This window comes from Rosa chinensis, chromosome 4, assembly GCF_002994745.2.
Source record: "Rosa chinensis cultivar Old Blush chromosome 4, RchiOBHm-V2, whole genome shotgun sequence".
In the NCBI taxonomy this organism is placed as follows: domain Eukaryota; kingdom Viridiplantae; phylum Streptophyta; class Magnoliopsida; order Rosales; family Rosaceae; genus Rosa; species Rosa chinensis.
Genome location: NC_037091.1, coordinates 48,020,177 through 48,044,798, shown reverse-complemented (window position 1 = coordinate 48,044,798; position 24,622 = coordinate 48,020,177). Strand labels below are relative to the sequence as shown.

Here is a 24,622-nt window from a genome sequence, read left to right as displayed (position 1 = left end):
ATTGCTTGTCGACAATGTGATCGATAATGGAATTATGGAAGTAATGAAAATAATATTACCTGTGGGAAGCCGTGAAAGAGAATCTATACATGTGTATTTCCGAGTTTCAAGTTGCAACTTGCAGGTCATCGTCAGTATACAAATTGTCTAGCCGGCAGCCTATGTTACTGTGTAAAACCCACCATCTTCTGCAATTTTCCAGTCGTCCAGAGACACTAGTAAACTCCAGTTATCTATATCATAAACGTTAATTAATATAATATGGCTTATATTATTTGCCCCTACCTAACTGGCGTCAGCCATGTGACATTCAAAATTAGCCTAGTTTAACCCTAGCACATTCCCATGTTGCTCAACCTCTGCCTAGCTATAACTTCACAACAAAACTTCAGGAGAGATACACTGCAAATCTACTTCTTGTTTCTAAAACATTCTTTTCGTTGCCTTGAGCACTCAAGATATGACAGAATTTCTGCTCACTTTTGCTGCTGAGGGAATACTGACCAAGGTGACTTCGCTCGCTGCTCAAGAGTTCAGTCTCGTATTGGGTTTCAAAGAAGATCTAGCACAGCTGCGTTACTCATTCCTCAAGATTCAAGCTATGCTGAGAGATGTCGACCATTCACAAGTTCGAGGGGAGGCTGTGGAAATGTGGGTGAAGGATCTTGAAGACATAGCTAACGAATCCGATGATATATTGGATGAAATTGGGTATGAAGTTCTCCGACGCAAAGTAGAACTCCGAAACCAGATGAAGAAAAAGGTGAAAAATTTCTTCTCCCACTCCAATCCTATTGCCTTTCGCTTACAAATGGCACATAAAATCAAGAAAATCAACACATCTTTGGTGAAATTATTCAATCAGGCAGCTGGCCCTGTTGGGTTAGTTGCTAGGACATTAGCAGATGCAACCTCTCAAGATTTTGAAGTACTTGACAGGGAGACCGTCTCCAGCTTTGATAGCGATGACAAGCTCATAATTGGAAGAGAAGAGGTCGTGTTAGAGATGGTCAAAACCTTACTCAAGTCACATTATAATGAAGAAAATTATCTTCCAGTTTTGGCTATTGTGGGAATGCCAGGTCTAGGCAAGACAACTTTGGCTAAATCAATATATAATGAATCTAAGATTGATAGCCACTTCCATGAAAAATTATGGGTGTGTGTATCCACCCCTTTTGAAGTCAAGACGATCTTAAGGGGGATCTTGGAAACTCTGAAACCAGAGAAAGCAGCAATACAAAGCAAGGACGCGATTTGTAAATTCATTCGAGAAGAGGTAAAAGGGAAAAGATACCTTCTCGTACTGGATGATGTTTGGAGCGAAGATCCTGAAAAATGGAAGGAGTTGAGGAGTTGTTTGTTAACAATTAATGATACTCAAGGAAGTAGCATCATTGTCACTACCCGTAGTGACGGAGTTGCAAAAGTCATGGAAACTCTTCCCAGATGTGATTTAAGAAAACTATCAGATGATGAATGCTGGCTCATAATGAAGGATAAAGCCATTCCAGTTGGGAGTCCTCCTATGTCTAAAGAGCAGGAGACAATTGGTAGAGATATCGCTAAAAGATGTGGAGGTGTACCTCTAGTGTCAAAGGTATGTTAATTATATAAATCATTGTTATCCTTTTTACTTTAATTTTTGTTGAGAAAAATCATATGTATTTTCAATATCCTTTTCATTTGTTAGAAAGCAATTTCAAGGACTCATAACTTCTAACACGTAATGGATGTAAGATACATAATATTGTAGCATTCTATGTCATTTAAAGTAACTGTGGGCATACTACAAGAAAAATGACCTTTTAATTGCAAGAAATTTTTTCCTGCAAAAAAATTGAAAATTCATTGCATTGACCCAAATACAGGGAATATTTCTTGTATTTGGGCCCTTGCAAAGAGGGCCTTGTAAAAAAGCAAATACAACAACCTAAAAATTTCTTGCATTTGAGTTCACAATGTAAGTAATTGTTCATCTCAAATGAAATCACATAAGGTAAGTGGTTAATTAATTATAGTTAACTTACATATAAGGACAATTCCTTGCATTTGGTAGATGCAAGGCCATTTTTAGCAATTAACGTGTTTTTCTAGAGTTTAGTTATTAATTTCATTCTCAAAAAAAAAAAAAATTAGTTATTAATTTCTTATCCAATCTAATAAAATTCTTTGAGCTAGGCTTTTGAGTAAATGAATACTTTAGTAATAATTACATATGGAAAATTTCACAAAGATTAATAACTCAATTAATATTCACTAAAATCTCTCTCAAGACAACTCTTATATGTCAAAGACTAGAGATAATCGCAAAGCTCTTCATCTAATACAACCACATAACACTTCTAGCTGAAAAGGTTGATCCTGAAAATGACAAAACAGGAAGAGAAGATATTCAAAACTGATAATAAGGTGACTCAATGTCTGTTTGGACTAAGAGTTCACTGAACTAATATAGGATGCAAACATACTATGTCTGTGTTGTACTAATGTGTTCTTAAGCAAAAAAAGAAACAAATATACCTCTAAGTCCCAAAACAAAATGACAGCACTGGCAACCTGCAAAAAAAAAAAAAGAAGAGAAGAAAATTAGATACCAATTACCAAATGTACTCTAAACCAAAATCAAACTTACTATTTGTGTGTTTTCCTAATGTGTTCTTAAGCAAAAGAAGAAACAAATATACCTCTAAGTCCCATAAACAAAATGAAGCAACAGCAACCTGCAAAAAATAAAAAGAGAGCAATTAGATACCAGTTATCAAATGTACTCCAACCAACACCAACCTCTGCAACCTGAAAACTTTCTTTACTGATGATCTTTGACTCACATAATCAAGCTTTTGTACCTCATTTGGACATAAGATTCACAGAGTTTCTGAAATGCTATAATTGAAATACATAAGGTGACTTGCTAGAAGTAAACAAAAAGAAAAATAAGAAGCAATTAAGGAGAAACCTGAGGAATTATTTTGCGGTCCAAGCTAATAATATCACTCAAATTAGATGGTAGCTATTAGATGGTCTTTTTATAAGATGGTCTTGTAAAAAGTAGCTATTAGTGTATGTTAAGTAGCTATTATTGTATTCATGCTACTATCTAATATAAATCTAACACATGATCAACTGATAATAGGTTTTGGGAGATGTGATGCGCTCTAAAACAAGTGATGAATGGCGATCAATTTTAAAAAGTAAAACATGGGATTCACCAGAAGGAGAAAAGAGAATTTTTCCAATTTTGAAGTTGAGTTTTGATGACCTGAAACCTCCATCCTTGAAACAATGTTTTGCATATTGCTCGATGTTCGTCAAAGATTTTGATATTGAAAAGGATGACTTGATCCAACTTTGGATGGCTCAGGGATGGCTTCACCCTTTTTCTGACAAAAGCCTAGAGATGGAGGAGAGAGGTAATGAATATTTTAAAATCCTATTGGCGAAGTCTTTTTTTCAAGACGTTACAAAGGATTATGGTGGTAATGTTACCAAATGTAAGATGCACGATCTTGTGCATGATCTTGCAGAACATGTATCAAAATCAAGGAACTTATGCTCACTTTTTTCAAATGGAGAAGTCCTTGGGAGCAACTTACTTAACTTCAAATCTTTACGTGTGTTAAATTTATACAAAGCAGACATTATGGAGTTGCCAATTTCAATTGGGAAGTTGAAACACTTGAGGTACTTGAATGTTTTGAAAACAAGAATCAAAACATTTCCCAAATCAATTGGTCAGCTTTATAACCTGCAGACATTAAAAATACATTATCAGCTTGAAGAATTTCCAAGGGAAATTGCAAATTTAATCAACTTGCGGCACATTTATTTTGGTAGATATATGAAAGTTCCAGGTGGGATATTGAGACAGTTGACTAATCTCCGGTCATTACCTTTTCTCAAGGTGGGTAACAAGACAGGTCCTGGAATTGAGGAATTGGGTTGTTTAAACCAGTTGCATGACACCTTGTCTATATATGGATTGGAAAATGTAGGAGATGGAGGAGAAGCTTCGAAAGCAAACTTGGTCGAGAAGAAACATATACGCAAGTTAATCCTTGATTGGAAGCCTAGTAGGCCAAGCCACAATGTGGAGAATGATGATGATGTACTAGAAGGCCTCCGCCCACATTCTAGTTTGGAATTTTTGGAGATTCAGGGATTCATGGGTGTTAAACTTCCATCATGGTTATTGCTAGCCCACAATTTGAAGGAGATTGAATTATTGGGCTGCAACAAATGTGAAGGAGTCCCAGTGCTTGGCCATTTACCCAATCTTAGTTGTGTTAAGATTATGAGAATGGAGAACCTAACTCGTATAGGATCTGAGTTCTATGGTGATGACCATGTCAACTGTGGAAATGGATCAAGTAAGGAGCCGCGGCCTTTGTTCCCTGCTTTGAAAACATTGCATATTGAGGGGGCCCAAAACCTGATCGAGTGGATGGAAGCGCCAAGAGAAAGAGCAAGTGTGGTGTTTCCATGCCTCGAGGAGCTGACCTTGATTAAATGTCACAAACTAACTAGTGCTCCCAGTCATTTCCCATCTCTCAAGAAGTTGGTGATAGAATGGATGGATAGCGGAGGCATGCCAATAGCAAGTATTCTAAGCAATCAACTCACCACTCTCACTTATCTTAGCTTTCTGGGTGTGAAGGGCCTTACTTGTCTGCCGGGAGGGATGTTAGAAAAAAACAAGAATCTTGCACATTTAGACATAAGTCAGTGTTCAGATTTAACTTGTATTTCTCCCCAATCACAAGGATTTGAGTACTGCTGCGCATCTCTTTCATATTTGCGGATACGGATTTGTCACTATCTCAGATATTTACCTGATGGGCTACTCACTCCTTCTCTTAAAGAGATGGAGTTGTATTATTGTCCCAATCTACAGTACATCCCAGATGCTACACACGGTGGTCTCACATCCCTTGAAACGTTGTCTTTGACATTGTGCTGTGATATAACTTCCATTCCTTTTTCACAAGGCCTGCCAGCTCTTGGTAAATTACATATAGACCAGTGTTGGGAATTATCAAGCCTCCCTCTGGTGGACTAGAATACTGTACTTCTATTCGGAGTTTGAGAATAACAGCTTGCCGCAAGGTACCATCCATTTCAGTAGAAAGTCTGAGTGCATCCCTCGAATATTTGTGTGTAAGTAATCTAGACTCTCTTCCAATTTCACGGGGAGGCTTCACATCACTCAGTGAATTGAGAATTGAGCGCTGCAAAAGTGCACAAATTGAGCCAGAATTTAGTGCCTTTCTTCAAACCCTCGCCTCTCCTCTTCAAAAATTGACGATGAGGTTTTGCGAAAATCTAGAGACTATTCCAAGTTCAGACAAGCTCACATCCCTCCGCAGCTTGGAGATTAGAGGGTGTAATAAATTAACATGTCTACCGAATGGGTTACCAGCATCGTCACAGTCCTGCAACCTCACCCGTTTGAAGGAATTGACAATTGGTCCCTTCTGCGAGGAGCTCGATGCATTCCCAGCATTTCAGGCTATACCACAGCTTGAATCATTAAAGATCTATGGGTGGCGTAAGCTCAAGTCTCTCCCTGAACAAATTCAACACTTGCCTTCTTTAAGACACATGAAGATTTTAGGCTTTCACGGAGTGGAGGCTATTCCAGAGTGGTTGGGAAACCTTGCATCTCTTGAGGACCTGACTATTCAGGGTTGCGCGAGTCTAAAGTATCTACCTTCTGTGGAAGCTATGCAACGCCTCACCAAATTGAAAGAGATAGACATCATCGGCTGTCCCCTTCTAGAAGAAAGATGCACGGAGGAGAGCGGCCCAGAGTTGCATAAGATTCGTCATCTTCCATTCATCAAGAGTAAGACTTTTCTTCATCAATCACTAAACTAGTTTTTAATTTGTGCCATTTGATTCTTCTCTTCTCTTGTAATTTTAGTTCCATTTTATTCTTCTCTTCTCTTCTAATTTTAGTTAATCTGTCTATTAGTCCAAAAAGGCAAACTGAACCGAAGTTTTCCACACATTTAACTGGATGATTACTATGTGATTGTTGTTGTGAAAAACCTTATTTCTTCTTCCTAATATAGAACTGACCAAAATTGTTTTCTATTAGTTGGGGATACAAGAATCGAGAATTGACCAATGCAGAGCACAAATAATTCCTAATTGCTTAAAGTGCCCACAATGAGGCAAATAAGGTTTGCTACTACAAGCCTTTCAATGCATTAAACCCTTCCCTTTCCTCTGCTCTGTCTTTTCTGTATCTATGTTACAAGCAAAATAAATATATCCATTCAGTATGATGTTTCTGCAGGGGCATCTAGTTTGTTTTCGGCAAACAATTTCTGGAGGTTTTCACTAAATTGGAGGAATACATGTTGTGCCATCAGGTCCTGGTACTTCTGCTGATCCATTATTTCCCTTACTTGGTTATTATTTACTCATTTCTATGGAGAAATATGTCAACATTGCTTTTGTAAACACTGCTACATGCATGTTTGCGGACACTTCATCTGATAACATGAGTATCGAGCATTGAGAGAACATTAATACTAAAAATTGTGTTAATTGGCCTGGAAAAATTTATTACTGGGTGAAGTTTATAGAATAGTTTGAGTCTGTGTAATTGGGGACTGAGATTATAGGAAGATACAGACTTCCCACCCCACAAGTTGGTGAAGTCTTTGGTATTTGACATTATTACTTGAAAGCAATAGAGTATGGTTGGGATAGTTTTCCATATTGCTATAGCATCATCAAAATGAGACTTGTTTGATTTGCAGGCTTTCTGAAACACCAGATGAGGAGTAGTTGAGTTGGGTAACTGGTAGGCCTTTCATTCCATCTCCCAAGGTTCCCTTTCATCAAAAGAACCTTTCAGTTTGTTCCTCTGAATTGTTCCCCAAACCAGTGGTGCAACATTATTTAGCCAACTTTGTTTTTCTTGGAGAAATCATTGTTACTATGGAAGCTGTTGCAAGGGAAATCTCTTAACAGATCGCAGCGTACAGGTGAAATCTTCTGACCCTTCTTTTGTGTTGCTCTATCATTCCAGATAGAACTGAATATGTAATCCAACTCTTTTATCCTAGCCATCTGCAGCAAGATTTGGGGCAGAAGGGTTTCGTCATTTGTCTCTGCAGTACTAAAAGCAATTTATATCCATCAAATCAGACATCTTTTCCTAGCGATAGTGTGTGATGTCTAATGGATGACAGAAACAAGCTAATTGGCGAAGCAGGTATCTTTCTTTGTCTTCGGATTTCAAGAGTTGGCGCTCTGCAATCCTCCTTTTCTGTTTGTGAAACTTCACAAAAATGCCGAGATTTTAAGAATTTTTAGGATTGTACCTTGCTAGATGCTCTGTTGTACTTGAGATTATGGCTGTCATGTAACCACAGTCATTTGGTGCAGGCAAAAGCATTCTCAGGGCCAAAAAAAATTCAGAGGTGAATTTTTGAAAGAGCTTTTATAGCTGTCTATAAGTACTAGATTGTATGTTATTTCTCATTCTTAAGATACCCAAGTCACGAAGCTAGCATCTTCAATTTCTGAAGCTTATGCAGATCCCTGTTACTTGTCATATGAGGCATCAATTAGATGAAAATTTGTTTTTCTTTTTCTTCTTTCTCCTGCATTGATTAGTTCATTGACACACAGAAGAAGGCGTATCCCTGGGGAGGGTTACATGCATTTATGTTATTAAGAACTTAGCAATCCCTTTACTTCATGAAGTTCCGCAAAAGGCAAGGTAAGCTTTTCAAATTATTGGTTATTCATATGTGATATGTGAAAGAAAAAAAACTGTTGTTGGTTCTCATTCCTATGTTGTCCAATCGTTAAAGAACATACATTCCTCCCTGTTTATACTTAATGCTACTACAGCAAGATTCTACCTCCATTCCTTATCAACTTACTTACTGTATTGTCTAATTGCTTGAAGATACATACAACTTGGTGACGTTTCTATGCCATTCAGTATTGTTGTCAAATTTGAAATATTTGGATCTTTTCCACCAAAAAATTAAAGACCTTACGTAAGTCAGAGTCAAAAAGATTTTGCAGAAAGCATATACCATGAGCTAATCCATGACTTAATAACTGGTCGGCTCACCCACAGGTTTCCTATCAGCAAAAGAAGCTTTCAGTTTGTGCCTCCGAATTGTCCTCTGAAGTGGTGGTGTAAGATTATGGCTTTCACAATACAGGTATTACCCTCTGTTTAGTGTTGCACTCTTTGTAAAGATATCCATGCATATGTATACCAACTCTTCCGATCCTTTTGCAGCAAGCCAAGATTTTCTCCTTTTATTGTCACAATATTGGGGATTTGGTTCCAAAGCAAGTGTTAGCCATCTAATCTGAGATCTTTGGATGATAATGATGATATGAGATGGCTTTCAAATTTTAGTCTCAGATGGTGTTGGTCTCTTCAGGTGCCAGCCAAGCTGAGATGCTCCACTAGAGTTGGCTAAAGTTTGGAAACCGGCTCATTGTGCTCGTGGATACTTCTGCCCAAGCAGAACCAATCAGGAGTGGACACGTGGGCAACGTGCTCCACGTCAGCTCGGAGAACTTATCAAGGAGGCCCTCTTCTTTATGGTCTGATATCAAAGAGCCTCACATTCACTCATTATGAGACGTCTGCCCATGCCTGGAGCTACTCACACATTAAAGGATCTTCAATTCCATGCCTTGTGGGACAATGTTTCATCATTCTCCATTCAGTTGCATTCTATATACAGCTAAACCATCATATGGTGTAACTAACCATATTTATTCGACCCTAGTGAAACCACCAGCAAACAACCATGATGTAACCCTAAACTCTGACTGAGTTTTGGGTGAACACGTAAATCTCCTGCGTTATTGGGTCTGATTGTCTTTTATCAGTTTATGTACAATTTAAATTTTTGGAACCCTTCACGTACTGCCAAGCATGAGCAACGACCCCTCTTTGTATAAAAACAGTACATAGTAATTCTCATCTTGTTGAAGGTGAAAGCAATGATAACATGACTGCCATGGCTAACCTTGAGGAGCTTAGACTTGTAACAATGATGGAGATGAGAGAAAAAGAGAGAGAAAAGCTGGAGCAATTTTCAGAGTTTTTCCAATTAATTCCACAACGCAAAATTCTTACATCAATGTCCTATTTATAGTTAGAGAATCCCTCTAACAATTATTACAACTGAAAAATAGAAGATACTCTAGATAAATCCAAGTCATTGAACCAGCATGACAAGTCACCACTACATGGATGACAGCTGTAGTCCACAACACTGGTCAAGACTAAGCCAGCATGCATTGACTTGCATCAGTGTTAACAAGCAATTGCATCAATTTCATTGGACTGCACCAACTACAAGGACCTCAACCGGTAAACAACCTCTTATCAGTTCTGGCCTAGCTTGCTTATGGCCTAGCTTGCATCCCCTAACAATTGCTATCAGCTTTGCAATCAATCTACTTAATTCATCAGATTTCAAATCTGCTTTCAAAATCTGCTTTGATATTATTTAATTTTACTTTTTTTGGTTTTGTGGATGTTCAGTACGTAGTGCCGTAGTGGATGCAGCTTGATGATTAGTAAGGATGAATCAGTTGTCTGTTTTTACATGAAGATATGAATTTGTGTAGGATTCTTTTAGAACATCAACATGTACCCAACGCATAGCTCCGGGACTTTACAGTGCCGAGCAGCTATTTTTATAACCCCATATTAGATAACTCTTGCTCTTACTTTGATGTAGGACTCGTACTGCTATCACTTGTCATTACTCATGCTTTCATTATTTTCTTCCATCGAAGAGATTATTCGCCTAATTAGACTGAAACAGTGTATAAACTTGTTTTACAAATAGAACCAAGTCTGTAATTGGGTTGTTGGTAGATGAAGGCCAACAAGGAAGTTTCCTGGATAAAATATGCTAGTATGATTAACCATCGAACTCCCATTTTCAGCTAAAGAGTCAATTTAGAACTTCCAAAGCATGGAGGCTGCCCTTTAAAATGAAGCTGCACGTCCAAGATCCACAGGGAACTACGGAGCAGACCTGATGTCATAAAGTGCCACTCATGTTCTTCATGTAGCTTCGCTAGAGATGGCTGACAAGCACAAACAACAAACCATCAGTAGAAGTATCGGCAATAGATCAGAAAAAGTATCTAGAAATATCAGATTTAGATATTTGTATCTTGTCGAAATCAGGAACCATAAGTCCAAAACAAGATTATTTGCAACCTTTAATTTGATCAGATATATTATCCATTAGTATGGTATTTGAGGCATTCACCATCAAAATGTTGTCAAAACACCAAACCCCAAAGAATTATTGCTTGCTGCAGATCCAGACCATGTGTCCCTGATTAATAACCACATCACAAATGCCATTTAATCAGCATATCAAGGAATTTCTAGCACTGATCCCCTTCATATATATATGCATGACCAAATGCAGAATTCTTCTCTACATCAGCATTTTAAGGAATTTTTATATGAACTATGTTATAACAATGAGTCTCAAATATATTTTGTGAAAGCAAGTTATCTATAACCGCCACTCTGATAAATTTTCATAAGTTTTGGTATTGGCTTCACAAAAATTGATTGAAAAAAAAAAAAAATTATATAAACAACTATAAGTCAACTGATTTTAGCATCACTGCCTAGCTTAATACATTGCAGAATGTTTGAGGTAGGGGTTTCTTATAACTTTGCTCATTTCTTCTAGGTAACGCGCAAGTCGTAACTGCTTCTGTTCGCAATACCGATCCTGATATTGGCGCTTGCTTAACTAGTGTTTGAATGCAACAATGTTCACTGCTAACGTCATACTGTGCTGCTGCTTCATTGATTTCCGGGTTATTAACCATCTCTCCATCTCAGCAAGAAAGTACTACTGGAAGAAAGGAGATTTGTAACTTTGAGAAGTGAGAATCCCACATGCACTGATCTACTGCTGCTCATGTAATAATCAGAAGATGAAATATACAAGCGATCATACAACCTCTTTTATCCTATCAAATCAATGTCAGAAGGCCAACTTCATAAACTGACATATTAACAAAAAGGGCAAAGCCTTTAATACTACCAAGATACAAAAACTGGAGGAAATATATGCTAGCCATGTTCATGTCCAATTTAACAACTAAATCTGCATATGCCCAGATCTTCACACCAGAAGAAACCCGGCGTATTCTGATGGTGATTAAGGTAAAAGGAGAGGAAACAAGAAGAGCACCGTATTCTGATGGTGATCAAGGTAAAAGGAGAGGAAACAAGAAGAGCACCGTATTCTGATGGTGATCAAGGTAAAAGGAGAGGAAACAAGAAGAGCACCGTATTCTGATGGTGATTAAGGTAAAAGGAGAGGAAACAAGAAGAGCACCGTATTCTGATGGTGATCAAGGTAAAAGGAGAGGAAACAAGAAGAGGTGGTGCTTATTGCAATCACTATTTCTTAAAATTTGCATGCAAGACCAGCACTTCCTACCAGTATTTATGCTGGCCTTTGTTCCTAGTTGTATGTAGTAGAAGAAACAATTTGTACAGCTTCTTGGTTGCTGATAACAAACCATACCTGACATGAAAAGCAAAAGCGATCAAATGATAATCATACTTCCCTTGTCTGGTGTCACAAGTTAATCGAACGTCAAAAATCCATTCCTACACCTTCAATTTCCTCACGAAATAGAAGAGACCATTTCTAATGAGTTCCTCTTCGGGTCACTGCAATCGGTGGAGAACAGTGACAAACCACCTCAACTTTACTTAACACACAAGAACAAATAAACTTGAACTCGATTTGGTAGGGTGCGCCAAGCTCTGCTATAGTGCAACGCAAAGATGACACGTGTCGGTTCCAGTAGCAAGCAATTGTGATGAACCCACCCCTTAAAAAAACTAATTTAATATCGTGTGGACCATTAGTCCACGTATCAGATATTAAACTGATAAGAACAGATACTACACTTGATCTTAGCCAAAAGGCCGAGAAAGGTATGCTTTGTTTAGTCTAGCTCTTCGCATTTTATACTCTATTCCCTTCCGTGCTTCTTTCATCCAGTGATGTGGGACTCTCACCTTCAGAAACAGCAAGGGGCTGCTTCCAGGGTCTTTACTGATGAACTTGTGCCTCGTATTAACACCAACACAAATCCAAAATATTACATTAAACTCAACTAGTAGTCTTCCCCATCTTACACTTGCAAATAAATAAATAAAAATCCGGGCTTATGAGCCATGGTCTTCCCCATCTGCAAAGAGCAACTCAAGAGGACATCCGTGACATTGAGAATGAGAAGCCAATGAAGGCCTGAACAAATTAAATACATGGAGCGCTGTACTTTATGATATGACATAATCATTAGATCAGATCAAGCTACAAAAATACGAGCAGGGATTATTGTTGCAGGTGGCTGGTAAACATTGATTTGGATGTGCTATATATATGATCTGCATAAACTGGGAAGGTGGTAACTAAAATGACATAAAACATTGATTACTTATTTCATGACACCGAGTGCTAACTTGGGGTAAACTTAGCGCTTGGCACCTACCTATTGTTGCTACTTACAGGGCCTAAATCACTGACCTAGGCCTCTAGGTGGGGAGCTGATATGCTTTGTGATAGTTAGCTAGATGATAATTCTGAAAATGCTGCTGGTGTTTGATTATTCATTGGAGGATATGTTGTGCTTGTTAGTCTGTACAGTTGCTGCAGTAGGAGATTGTTTGGTACTTCTTTCCAACATGGGACTACGAAGATGTGTACACCAGTTTGGTTGGTGTCCCGGCCTTGCTTGCTGAGAATGAGCTTAATATAATTTGCTTCCACTGTCCTTGTTGGGAATATTGTGGCATGGCTTTACCTTTCTAGTTTTTCAGTTTGATTGTCATGATTTTCAATACTGTTATGTATGGAGCAGGGCAGCAGGCTTATTGAACCCTTGTTGGTTTAGTTATGCCATTTGAGCAGGTTATCTGCGTCTGATTTACGCATTTTGATATTGTGATGGATCATTCTGAATGGATAGCATTTCTTTGTTCTGTGCATACTGCGCGCATGCATAACATATATATATATATATATATATATATATTAGTGGTTGTCACTTGTCGGTAAATGTCACAGTTGCTCCGGTATTCAAATGCTGATTATTTGGCTGCTAATTCACCTGGATGATTCGCATTCCTTTTCAACAATTTATGCAGGTTGGAGATGAACAAGATGAAGAGGCTTTGGTCTTCAAAATGCTAAAGAAGAATAAAGAACCATTAATAGTAGGGAGAGGTGTTGATGAACTTGAGACACTGATTGACTAGCATAGATCTAAGTCTTCCCAATAGGCCCCTCCGAATTGATGATAGTGAAAGCAATTAAACATTCTGATCCGGCAGCTTAGAAGAATGGTTCAAATTGTAACAACGTACATGTTGATTAGCAAAGGAGTAAAAGCAGTTGCGCGTTTATGCAGGTGCAATGACTTTTTTAATTGAATGTGCTATGACAATCCAATTAACCCAAAGAAAAAAAAAAAAAGATAATAACTAGTTGAAATAGCGCCCTGTCTTTGTTTTGCTTGTAGCCGATGAGATATATATATATATATATATATATATATATATATATATATATATATATATAGGCCTTCTCCACTGCGGACGTCCGCAGTTTTTCATTGGTGCGGATTTCCAGTTTTGACCCACTTTCCGATCATATTTTCACATCTTAACCGTTCAGTTTTTAGGTCCTAATGTATAGATCACCTCTGCAAAATTTCAGCCAAAAATTGGTGATCGTTAAGGTATCCAAAACTGCAATTTACAACAATGTACACGAACGGTTCTGGTTCGGCAGATTCGGTCCGTTCGTGTAAATTGCAGTTTTGGATGCCTTAACGATCACCAATTTGGCTGAAATTTTGTAAAGATGATCTATACATTAGGACCTAAAAACTAAACGGCTAAGATGTGAAAATGTGATCGGAAAGTGGGGAAAAAATGGAAATCCGCACCTTTTTTCTTAGGTGCGGATATCCGCACCTGAGAATGATTATATATATATATATATATATGCATGAGAGCTTGTGACAGATATGGGGATCGGATTGATGCTTCTACGTATGCAGTATCATAGACGAAGGTGAAAGATTAATCACATATGCAAAGCGGTTTGAAACAAGATTATTGCAAGAATGCAATCCATTCTATTACCTTGAATATTCCAAAAAAAATAAATCGACATAGAAAATCTAGTTCATAATTTTATGATGAGAGAAAACGAGTATAAAATGGGCCAATACACTAGTATACTACTCTAGCTAGAGCCACATCTATCTTTATTGTAACGCTTCAAGACTAGTCCAATCCATCACTACTTGGCAGCAGGCTTGGTTGGCCTCTTCACAATCATTACTGAACAGTTAGCATGATGAGCACAGAAGTCGCTTACACTCCCCAGAACTGCCCTGTAAAAACATTGTTGAAAGGTGTTACATACTAAAAATTATTCTTTGTATATATTGCGTCATATGTGTATCACTCAAATATTGTTACGTATTAAAATGAAACATATACCTCTTTACCGCTCCATAACCATGACTGCCGAGAACCAAGAGAACTGCTTTGTGTTTATCCACAGCTTCGGGCATAACATTTCTCGGATCACCTTCCATAACTTCCACTAGCACAATTTCCACCTGCATAAATTCGATTATTATCGCATTTACCGATCCCGTTATAATGCAGATGATGTTTACGTGCATCAATAAATTACCTTCTTCGTGGCGCACATTTCCTTGGCCTTTTCGACCGTCTTAGTAGCCGATTTCTTCATATCAGAAATCAACGAATTCAAGAAGTCCCCAGAGCCTGCAATTGATCGACATGACATGCATCAACACAAAGTAACTACGCCACAAATGAACTTGTTAAGCTGAGTAATCGGTTAACTAGTTACCAACTCCGGCGACTCCGAGAGCAGAAGCGGGAGATGCCCTAGCATGGATGATGCCGAGCTTGAAAGGATGGGTAGACCCGGGAGCAAACAAATGGTCCAGAGTCCACTCCAATGCATAAAAGCTGTGTTCACTGTCGTCGATAGCAATTAGCATCAGTGGCTTAGCGCTTTCCGCCATTTCTAAATGACTTGTGCTAATTCAGGTATCTGATCTCAACAACGCTAAATAACCATGTCAGGACTACTCTTATTTATAGTCTGGTTGGTTTGCTTGGGATTGGAGGTTTGATGGAGTGCGTGTTGTGGTGGTAGGGGGTGTGGAGGATTGTGGCTGTTGCGAGTGCTGGGTGTCACTGTTTGAGTGATGAGTCTAAGTCATAGATGCCGACATTGCTGGTAACTGCTCTGAGGTCTTTGCGCCTCTGGACTTGGACATGTGGCGGGAAATTCTCCGATCTTATTTGCCGAAATAGTTGCAATTTTGTGATTTATATTATGTTTTAGTACTTTTACACGAGCCCCGTGCTTTCTTAAAATTTTGACAAAAATTTATATGCGCTTCTAGTAAAAACATACATTATTGATCGAGCAGAACAGGCCTCAGACCTATTTGATTTTGGATGGCTTTGGCTCCATTAACTCTTGATAGTTAACAAACAGTTGATGAAAATCAACCTTAATCACACTCCTTTTTGTTTTTTGTTTTTTTTTTTTTAACATTTCAGTAGCTTATTCAACTTCATCCTATTAAGGTGGACTCGGTGTCGTTGAATTGGGATTTCGGCCCTAATAGCAAACCACACTGACTACATTAATTATCCAAACTTTCGAACAGAAGTTGGCAATCCCCGATAAAAGCCCTAATGTGGGAATTAAAACCCAATTTATGATACTTTGAGTTTCTAAACCCAATTTGTGTTATTATAATGGCACCGATAGTTTATGATGGAAGTTTTCACATCAATCATCGCACCATAACATATCTATAGATCCGGGTTTTTGATCTATTCTAGGTTTGAAGATGAGGGCTAATTTGAAGAAGATTTTGGGTTCAATAGTTTTTTTTTTTTTTTTTCGATAAGAAAAGAAAATTACAGAGAAAACCTTCGAGAGCAGCCACTCCCTAAAAAAAATCAAACTGGAAGGCAGCGCTGGAGGACAGAGACAACTGAAAATTCCAAATAAAATGGAAAAAAGAAGGAAATGAGTGACCTGAGATTGGCAAGGCTATCGTTTAAAAAGTTGGCCTCTCTCGCTGCTTTGTTGCTGTTTCTTTTTTAGTTCAATAGTTTAAAAGTTGAAGATTTGAAGATAAAAAATTAAACTTTCTAAGACGAATGTTTTTAGGTTTGGTGTGGTGTGGTGTGTTGGGGAATTAAGGCATTTCGCTCGGTGCAGTGGGACAGACCTCTACACAAGTGTTGTTGGTTAGATGTGATTTTGAGGGAAATTCTACGGTACCTGTATGTAAGTTATTGATCAAAGGTTTCTTGTGGAACTCTTAATCAAGAAATATAAAAAAACACAATGAATTATGGAGGAAAGAATTGGAATCGTATTCAACTGCCTGATTAATTCATACAATGATTACTGTTTATATACAATTAATGGTTTCCTAAAATAGAAAACTAAATATAAGAATTGAATTTAAACCGTACATGATAAATGGTTTAAATTTCTTAATCAATATAAACCTTTAACTTTAAACGGTTTCAAACTGTTATTTGTAAACCGCAAAGTTCTAATGGTTTGTAATATTTAATAATAGAATATATTGAATAAGTGCAATATATTATTATGTTGATCCTCCTGGATCATGGCTCCCCATTTTGAAGAAGCTGGAGCTCCTGCAAAAGCTAGAACTGCAAATGAGGGAACTCTTGAATTCTTTTTTCCTTGCGAAACCACTTTGACTTGCTTGGCAATTGTCCTTTTCGGCCAATGTGGTAAGATTCTATCTGACCACGTCGAGTCCTAGTGACTTTCTTCTCGAGAATGCAGTCTACCGCCAATGGGTCTTCCCTATCAAACCACAAATCGTCAAGTGGGGGAAGTTGAGAATCCTTAACATCTTCATCATCATCCAATAATGATGGCTCAAAGGGTTTTAAATACTCAGCATTTATTACTGAGTACATTTGCATGTAAGGTGGCAGCTCAAGTCGAAATGCATTATCTCCAATCTTTTCCAAGATCTTGAATGGCCCATATCGAATTGGCTTTAACTTTTTTCCAACACCATGCAATCTTTCCTTGCTAAGCTTTAACCAAACCATATCACCTACATTGAAGTCATGTTGGAGCCTATGTTTGTCATGTCGAGCTTTGTATCGCTGTTGTGACTTTTGCAGTTGCTCCTCAACTTCTTTGTGAATCTTTGAAATGCGCTCCAAGAGTCGTTTTGCTTTTAACCCATCTTCCTCTTCTTCTCCATTTTGCTTATCTTCAAATGAAAATGCCATATCAAATGGACTTGAAGGTAGGTAGCCCAAACAAACTTCGAAAGGTGACTTCAAAGTAGAACTATGAATTGTCCTATTAAAGGCAAATTGTAAATATGGTAAACTCGCATCCCAAGTACGAGGATGCTTAGAGTTATATCCTCTCAACAGATGTACCATGGTCCGATTTGCCACTTCTGTTTGTCCATCCATTTGAGGATGAAAAGCAGTACTATGTTTCAACTTTGTGTCCATCAATCCCCATAAAGTCTTCCAAAAGTGACCAAGAAATCTGCTATCTCGATCCGAAATGATAGAAGTAGGTACCTGAAATGTTTCCAGACTTGGTGGAAAAACAACTTCGCTGCACCTTCTCCTGAGATTGTCTTCTTATAAGGAATTAAGATCACCATTTTACTGAATCTGGCCACCACAACAAACAAGTAATCAAACCCAGTGGTGGTCGTAGGCAAACCACCCAAGAAGTCCATTGAGATACTTTCCCAAGGTCCATTTGGTACAGGAAGTGGTGTATACAACCCCAACTTCCTCGAAGGTTTTGATGTGTTGCACAACACACAACCTCAAATAAAGCGAGAAACATCCACATGCATCCGAGGCCAATAAACATAACGTTGTAGATTGAGTAGGGTTTTGTCAACTCCGAAGTGTCCTGCACATCTAGAAGTATGAGCCTCCCTAATCCACTGCAATCTGTCTCCATTGTTGGGGATGCATAGTTTTTTCCCTTGAACATTAAGCCATCCTTCATCTCAAATTGACATGGCTTCCCATGTTTAAGCTTATCAAAGAACACTTTGAATTCTGGATCATTGTCATAACTTTTTACATACTCAGAAAGTACCACAGGTTGGAGTTGCATAGCCACCAATAAAGTGGAATGTCTTGGAGGTCTAGACAACATATCTGCCAACTTATTTGTAACACCTTTCTTGTACTTGATAATGATGTTGAATTGCTGCAAGTAAGACATCCACTTCATGTGTCGAGCTTGCTGCAACTTGGACTGTGTCTGCAAGTACTGCAAAGGCTTATGGTCTGAGTGCACTATAACTTCTTTACCTAATAAGTAGCATCTCCAATGTTTCACACACTGATGTAAAGCAAACAACTCCTTATCGTAGGTAGGGTAATTCTGCACTGCAGCATTGAACATCTCAGAATAATACTCAACTGGCTTCCCATCTTACTTCAAAATTCCACCTAAGGCGTAATTACTCGCATCTGTTTCTACCTCAAATGGTCTTTGCAAATTTGGCAAAGCTAATACTGGAGCTTCTGAGATCTTCTTTTTAAGCAACCGAAATGTATCCTCATGTTTGTCTAACCACTCAAATTTTTTCCCTGCCTTAGTCAATTCAAATAATGGCCCTGAAATTTGAGAAAAGTGGCGGATAAACTTACGTAGATACTGGCAAGCTCCCATAAAGCTACGCACCTCAGTTACTGTACGAGGCCTAGGCCAATTTGTGATAGCTTGCACCTTGGACGGATCAACTTTCAACTCTCCTTCACCTACTATAAAACAAAGATACACTAAAGAACTCTTCCCAAACTCACATTTCTTCAAATTCAATCGCAACTGAGATTGCCTCAATGTCTCTAACACTTTTTCAACATGAATCATATGTTCTTCCCAAGTATGACTGAACACCAAGATATCGTCCAAGTAAACAATGACAAAATCATCAATGTATGAACGAAGTACCTCATTCATAAGACGCATAAATGTCACTGGAGCATTGCATAAACCAAACGGCATTACGAGCCACTCAAAGAGGCCCTGTTTGGTTTTGAATGCGGTTTTCCATGTATCTTCTTCTTTGATTCTGACTTGATGATAACCAGACTTCAAATCTAGTTTAGTGAACCATCGAGCTGACTGTAATTGATCCATTAAATCATCTATCCTTGGTAATGGATACCGATTTTTAATAGTGATTTTGTTGAGTGCTCGGGTGCTCGGAAATCAATACACATACGCCAGCTGCCATCTTTCTTTGGGACCAACAACACTGGGGATCCACAAGGTGAGCAACTTGGTTTCAATACCCCTTGCTCTAGTAGCTCATTGACTTGTCTCTTGATCTCTTCGCTTTCTTCCACCGAATGACGATACATACCCAAATTAGGCAATGAAGATCCTCCAACGAGTTGTATCTCATGCTCTACTGGGCGTTGCGGTGGTAAGCCTTCAACATCCTCAAACAAGTCTGAGAATTGTGATTGTAACCCCTCCATATCACATTGTTGCCTAGGAGTAAGCATCACAGTAGATAACACATATGTAGATGGGCTGTTTTCTCGTGGTTGAACCACCAATAAAACGAACTTCCCACAAGCATTCACCATCCTTTTAGCTTGATTAGCACTGATCAAACTATTATTAAAGGAAACTTTGCTGGCATGAATGAAGTACTCTACTCCATCCTTCAGAAATCGATACTTTTGAAGTCGTCGATAGAACACTGCATCACGATCCCATAAGTATGGACTACCAAAAATTACTTGGCATACATCCAATGGCACCACCTCACAAGTCACTTCGTCAATGAATTCTCTAGTAATTGCAAACTTGAAAGTACATTGTCGAGTAATTTGTGACTCAACGTCTTTTTGTATCCATCCTAACGGGTATGGTTTAGGATGGGGAGACGTTGTTAACTGCAACTTCCAAACTAATGCCTCCGAAATGAGATTCTTTTGGCTTCCCGGATCAATTATAGTGTCTATCAAATCGTGCTTCACTTGTATACGAACATTAAACAAGCCTTCGCGACCTTCTGGATGAACAAGCTTCTGGGTCATGAGAGTCAACTTCGTGTCTGGTTGCACCATTTCTGGAATCTCCACAGTCTTGTTAGAGTTCAATGCCTTTTTAAGATCTTTTCGATTACTTCTTTTCTCTTTTTCTTTCTCCCTAAGCTCGGGATGAAGAATGTAACAGGTTTCTTTGGTATGACCTGGCTTGTTGCAATGCTCACATTTTGTCTGCTTCTTTCCAAAACTTTGCTCCCTATTTTTACTATTGTTACTCCCAACTTCAAACTTCCTTGAATTCCCCTTGTCCTCCTTTTTGTCGACTTTCTTGTTCTTTGATTCAATGGCAGTTGCCATTACTAATGCCTCTTCAAAGTCTTCAACGTTGAACAATCGCAACTCTTTGCGAATATATTCTTGCAAGCCCCCGATAAACTTCATGAGGAGTTCATGGTCATCCAAGTCTAGATCCAGCACCATAGCCTGATTTTGAAAATCAGCTCCATAATCTTGTACCGACTGTCCAAAACTCTGCCTCAAATGCTGCCACTTGAACCATCTATCCTCTTCGAAGCCAACAGGGTAAAACTGCTTTCTTATGGCTCGCTTAAACTTTTTCCACGTCATAGTCGTTATACTACAACGTTTGTTATAAGCCTTCCACCATGTCAAAGCATGCTTGGTCAACTTTAATGTTGCAAAGTTGATCCTCTGACGGTTATTATACTCATAAATAGTATAATAAGTTTCTAATTGGTCAATCCAATTATCCAACTTCTCGGCATTGATAGCACCATCATACGTCGGAATATCGATCTTAACATCAATTTTAAGACCATTCATAGAAGTTTTGGACTTACCAGCTTTATCGGCACCCGATTCCTCCTCTTGGCTTTGATCTGCACCCGACTCCTCTGCAGACTCCTGTTCCTCGTCAGAATCATCCTCTTCACTAAAATTCACCTTTTTCTTGGCTTTTTTAGTAAATCTCGAGGCCTTCCTTCTAGAACCTTCTGGAATCTCATCTAGCGGTTTACATGCAGAATCCTCTACCAACTTTGTCATCATCAGCGTCATCTTCTCCAGTTGTTGCACCAACAATGCAATCTTAGCATCGGTTCTTTCTTCTTCTACCATTGCTTTCTTCTTCTCTTGTCGAAGAGCTTTTTCTGAGATTAATGGTCCAACAAGTTCTTCACCCGAAACCTTGATTTGTTTGCGAGTTGAGACCATAAACCACAGGCTACAACAGGATCTATTGCTTTGATACCACTTGATCAAATGTTTCTTGTGGAACTCTTAATCAAGAAATATAAAAGAACACAATGAATTATGGAGGAAAGAATTGGAATCGTATTCAACTGCCTGATTAATTCATACAATGATTACTGTTTATATACAATTAATGGTTTCCTAAAATGGAAAACTAAATATAAGAATTGAATTTAAACCGTACATGATAAATGGTTTAAATTTCTTAATCAATATAAACCTTTAACTTTAAATGGTTTCAAATTGTTATTTGTAAACCGCAAAGTTCTAATGGTTTATAATATTTAATAATAGAATATATTGAATAATTGCAATATATTATTATGTTGATCCTCCTGGATCAGTTATACACTCATTTACAGATCTGACAACAATTTTGTTGTCATTGTGGTAAATAGAGTTATTTTTTGGGTAATTTTAGTTTTATTACATGTAATTACTCCACCTACGATATTTTTACAAGTTTATGAACAAATTGTTGTCGATATAGTAACTTGGTTCAATTATATGTAAATGTGTAAAACAAATGTGATAACTTTGTTGTTAATGTTGTAAATTTGGTTCAACTAAATTGTAATTTTGGTTAAATGATGTAAATGAGTGTATGATAAATATCCAAGTACTCTAGACAACCCCGTGATTTTGAATACACTAGAACCACTTAGTTTTGGCATAAATAGAGTGGGTTTGAGACGGTTCAGTGCAGTTTGTCCAGTCCAAAATTTTAACGTATAACTTTCATAATCCAAAGTATTTCCCAAGGTGATTGAGGTTTCTAGTTATATTTGATAAAGCACAAAATCTTTCCGAAGTACTTAGGTGATCGAGGCTCATAGCTACATTTGATTAAACACTTATCTCTTTACATCCACATCCTCAAAGGAATCTTCTTACAACAGTTTAGTGAAGATAGAGGTTAATTTGGAAGCCTTGATATCTCTTTACCTTGACCAAACTGAATTTTTATACCACAACATTCTACTAAGTAATATTAGCGTCTATATTATATAGACCAAGTAATATCACGCATTTGAAAAAGGCTGATCGATGAGCTAAATGATGGAATTCCTATTACAAAAAAATTAATTACAATTGAAAAAGGCAGTACGTGCACTAGCAAGTAGCAATCTCTCCACTAAATCCTTAACGGAACTTACTGTACTCACTAGAAGCAAATTCATAATTTCGTTTCAGTTACGTTTACGTTCCACAAGACCAATGTATTTGAAAAAGTTAATTGGAAAGAAAAAAAAATTATCGGAATTTCGTTTCATGTTAAAAAAAAAAATAGTTACAATTGAAAAAGGCAGTGCACTAGCAATCTCTCCACTAAACCCTAAACGGAATCGACTATAGTCACCATAAACGAATTCCTAATTTTGTTTTAGTTACATTTACATTCCAGATGATCAATGAGTTTGAAGAAATTAATCGAAAAGGAAACAGAAAAATCATCAGAAATCCTCGACCGACGACAATGATGGCCCTTATGAGGACCATCCAAACACCGACTGTAGAGGAAGCGGCGGCAGCTGTTTCTACGAGGCGACAACAGAGATATTATGATTGACCTTCCAAACATTGAGCACAAGAGCGCCATAGGTTGACTGCTGATTTTGACGAAGCCAAAAGATGTTTTGGTATGCATTTGCATTAGATGGAGGAGTGCTGACCATTTTGGAAAGTTATTTCGAGATAGCTAGTAATTCCACCTACATTTTTTTTGTTCTACCTTTACGTGCTCTTCTTTACTATATGGTGGACCGGGGTCATATTGAGGCAAACAGTAACTCCGGCAAAACTGGAGGTGGGAGCTAGTGTGGTCCGGTTTATAACTGTGCTTCTCTTGCAATATTTGCTTTCGAAGAAAATTTCTAGTTGCAGTAATGTATTGGTAGCCGTATTTGCATATTTGGCATTCGTTGTTTATTCTGTTTAACAACAAACGCCAAAATATGATGAAATTCATGTTATGAAAAAGATGAGTTAAAATTGAAAAGGGCAATGCACTAACAATTTCTCCACTAAATCATGAATAGAAACGTTGTACTCACTGGAAGCATGACTACCCTGGCCCAATAGCGAATTCGTAATTTCATTTCAGATATATTCACATTCTACATGATCGATGAGTTTGGAAAAATTAATAGAAATTTTAAAAAAAAAATTAAACAATTAAAATTCTAGACTGCCACGACGAGGACCGTCTAAACGACAATGTTTCACGTGAAGGCAATCAACTCGTTGGTTGTTGTACTTCTCATGGGTCGTATTATTCTGCTTCAATGCTTTAAGAAACTTGGAGCCATTTCAAACTTTTGTTGTTGTCAATGGTGTTAGCGGTTGGCCTCTGCCCTCCAACAAAGCTACTCAAATAAATCAAGGCCACTAATTGATTGGTGTTGTTTGGGCTTCTGGGAGCATAATTGTTGCTCACAATTTGTACCACCTCCGGGGTGCTGTTGGTGTCTATGGTCACTCACCACCACTACATGAAAATACAAGGACAAAATCTGTTTTCTGGAAAACGGGGATTGCAAGCTATGGATCAATCCTTACTGGGCAGTAGAAACCAAAAATAATCAACAGAACACCAGATTTTTGGTTATGCAGTGAAAATCTCAACTTCTGAGATTAAAAACACTGCGAGGCTCTTACTCTTGAGAACCCAAAATAAGAATTAACTTATGATGAAAAATATGTTCTTTACAAACTTGAATAGCACTAGATCGGCTACAATGATTAGATGAATACTAATACCAAGTTTGTCTTCCGTCTTGAACTCCTTCTTCACTTGAACGATCACCAAATATCGCTCTCATTTCTTCACAGCTCCTTAACTGATCTCATGAGAAGTTATACATATGAAACAATGATCAAGAACACCCATGTGTTTAGATTCTTGTGAAGGCTCAATTAACAAGCATATAAGACGTCTCCAGATCTTCTTGCATTCCACGTCCCCCTTATATGCCGTCTGTTTTTCCTCTCTTAAAGATAGCTGCAGTACCAAACAATAAAACCAAAACCAGCTATTTACCCTAATCCACCTTCTACAAGGAAAAACAAATCTTTTTGTATTAACATAAAATATCTACAATTAAGGACCCCAAATCCTACAATAATTGGGAAATCAATAATACAATAAGGCACACAGAAAAATATCTTTAAATGAAT

The 24,622-nt window shown here is 37.9% G+C and overlaps 4 protein-coding genes and 1 non-coding gene across 17 annotated transcripts; 3 read left to right on the top strand and 2 right to left on the bottom strand.

The window, feature by feature from the left end:
• The first annotated feature begins 997 nt into the window (after positions 1–997).
• Positions 998–3,809, top strand: LOC112199450 (putative disease resistance protein RGA3). The gene is made up of 4 exons (XM_040518779.1): positions 998–1,600; positions 3,137–3,413; positions 3,528–3,684; positions 3,776–3,809. Exons 1-4 carry the CDS (start codon positions 1,007–1,009, stop codon positions 3,807–3,809), a joined length of 1,062 nt encoding a protein of 353 aa, XP_040374713.1. The 5' UTR covers positions 998–1,006.
• Positions 3,799–8,974, top strand: LOC112195721 (putative disease resistance protein RGA3). Of its 13 annotated transcripts, none has more exons than XM_040517395.1 (9): positions 3,799–5,845; positions 6,101–6,185; positions 6,302–6,377; positions 6,771–6,998; positions 7,090–7,228; positions 7,402–7,436; positions 7,648–7,738; positions 8,108–8,195; positions 8,276–8,974. In XM_040517395.1, the coding sequence occupies exon 1, from the start codon at positions 3,842–3,844 to the stop codon at positions 5,057–5,059; it is 1,218 nt and encodes a 405-aa protein (XP_040373329.1). In that variant the 5' UTR covers positions 3,799–3,841; the 3' UTR covers positions 5,060–5,845; positions 6,101–6,185; positions 6,302–6,377; positions 6,771–6,998; positions 7,090–7,228; positions 7,402–7,436; positions 7,648–7,738; positions 8,108–8,195; positions 8,276–8,974. The 13 variants fall into 13 exon arrangements, with proteins under 13 accessions (XP_040373329.1, XP_040373328.1, XP_040373338.1 ...); XM_040517394.1 differs by having other exon boundaries at positions 7,080–7,228; XM_040517404.1 differs by having other exon boundaries at positions 6,771–7,228; positions 8,276–8,334; positions 8,424–8,974.
• On the top strand, positions 5,305–5,877 carry LOC121052862 (putative disease resistance protein RGA4). Its single transcript, XM_040518778.1, has one exon. It carries the CDS (start codon positions 5,305–5,307, stop codon positions 5,875–5,877), a length of 573 nt encoding a protein of 190 aa, XP_040374712.1.
• Positions 8,975–11,798: 2,824 nt separating the features above from the next.
• Positions 11,799–11,993, bottom strand: LOC112201245. Its single transcript, XR_002936697.1, has one exon. It is a non-coding gene; the product is annotated as a U2 spliceosomal RNA (small nuclear RNA).
• A 2,183-nt stretch (positions 11,994–14,176) lies between these two features.
• Positions 14,177–15,187, bottom strand: LOC112195884 (universal stress protein PHOS32). Its single transcript, XM_024336112.2, has 4 exons — positions 14,952–15,187; positions 14,769–14,863; positions 14,570–14,691; positions 14,177–14,460 (listed from the first exon to the last, which is right to left on the bottom strand). The coding sequence occupies exons 1-4, from the start codon at positions 15,127–15,129 to the stop codon at positions 14,367–14,369; spliced, it is 489 nt and encodes a 162-aa protein (XP_024191880.1). The 5' UTR covers positions 15,130–15,187; the 3' UTR covers positions 14,177–14,366.
• Positions 15,188–24,622: the final 9,435 nt, after the last annotated feature.

Coding starts and splice junctions, on each gene's coding strand:
- LOC112199450 (XM_040518779.1), top strand. CDS start 1,007: ATGGTCAAAACCTTACTCAAGTCACATTATAATGAAGAAAATTATCTT. Junction 3,414..3,527: donor CCTAGAGATGGAGGAGAGAG/GTAATGAATATT, acceptor ATGATCTTGCAG/AACATGTATCAAAATCAAGG. Junction 3,685..3,775: donor GGGAAGTTGAAACACTTGAG/GTACTTGAATGT, acceptor ATACATTATCAG/CTTGAAGAATTTCCAAGGGA.
- LOC112195721 (XM_040517395.1), top strand. CDS start 3,842: ATGAAAGTTCCAGGTGGGATATTGAGACAGTTGACTAATCTCCGGTCA.
- LOC121052862 (XM_040518778.1), top strand. CDS start 5,305: ATGAGGTTTTGCGAAAATCTAGAGACTATTCCAAGTTCAGACAAGCTC.
- LOC112195884 (XM_024336112.2), bottom strand. CDS start 15,129: ATGGCGGAAAGCGCTAAGCCACTGATGCTAATTGCTATCGACGACAGT. Junction 14,864..14,951: donor TCTCGGAGTCGCCGGAGTTG/GTAACTAGTTAA, acceptor GATCAATTGCAG/GCTCTGGGGACTTCTTGAAT. Junction 14,692..14,768: donor AAATGTGCGCCACGAAGAAG/GTAATTTATTGA, acceptor GAATTTATGCAG/GTGGAAATTGTGCTAGTGGA.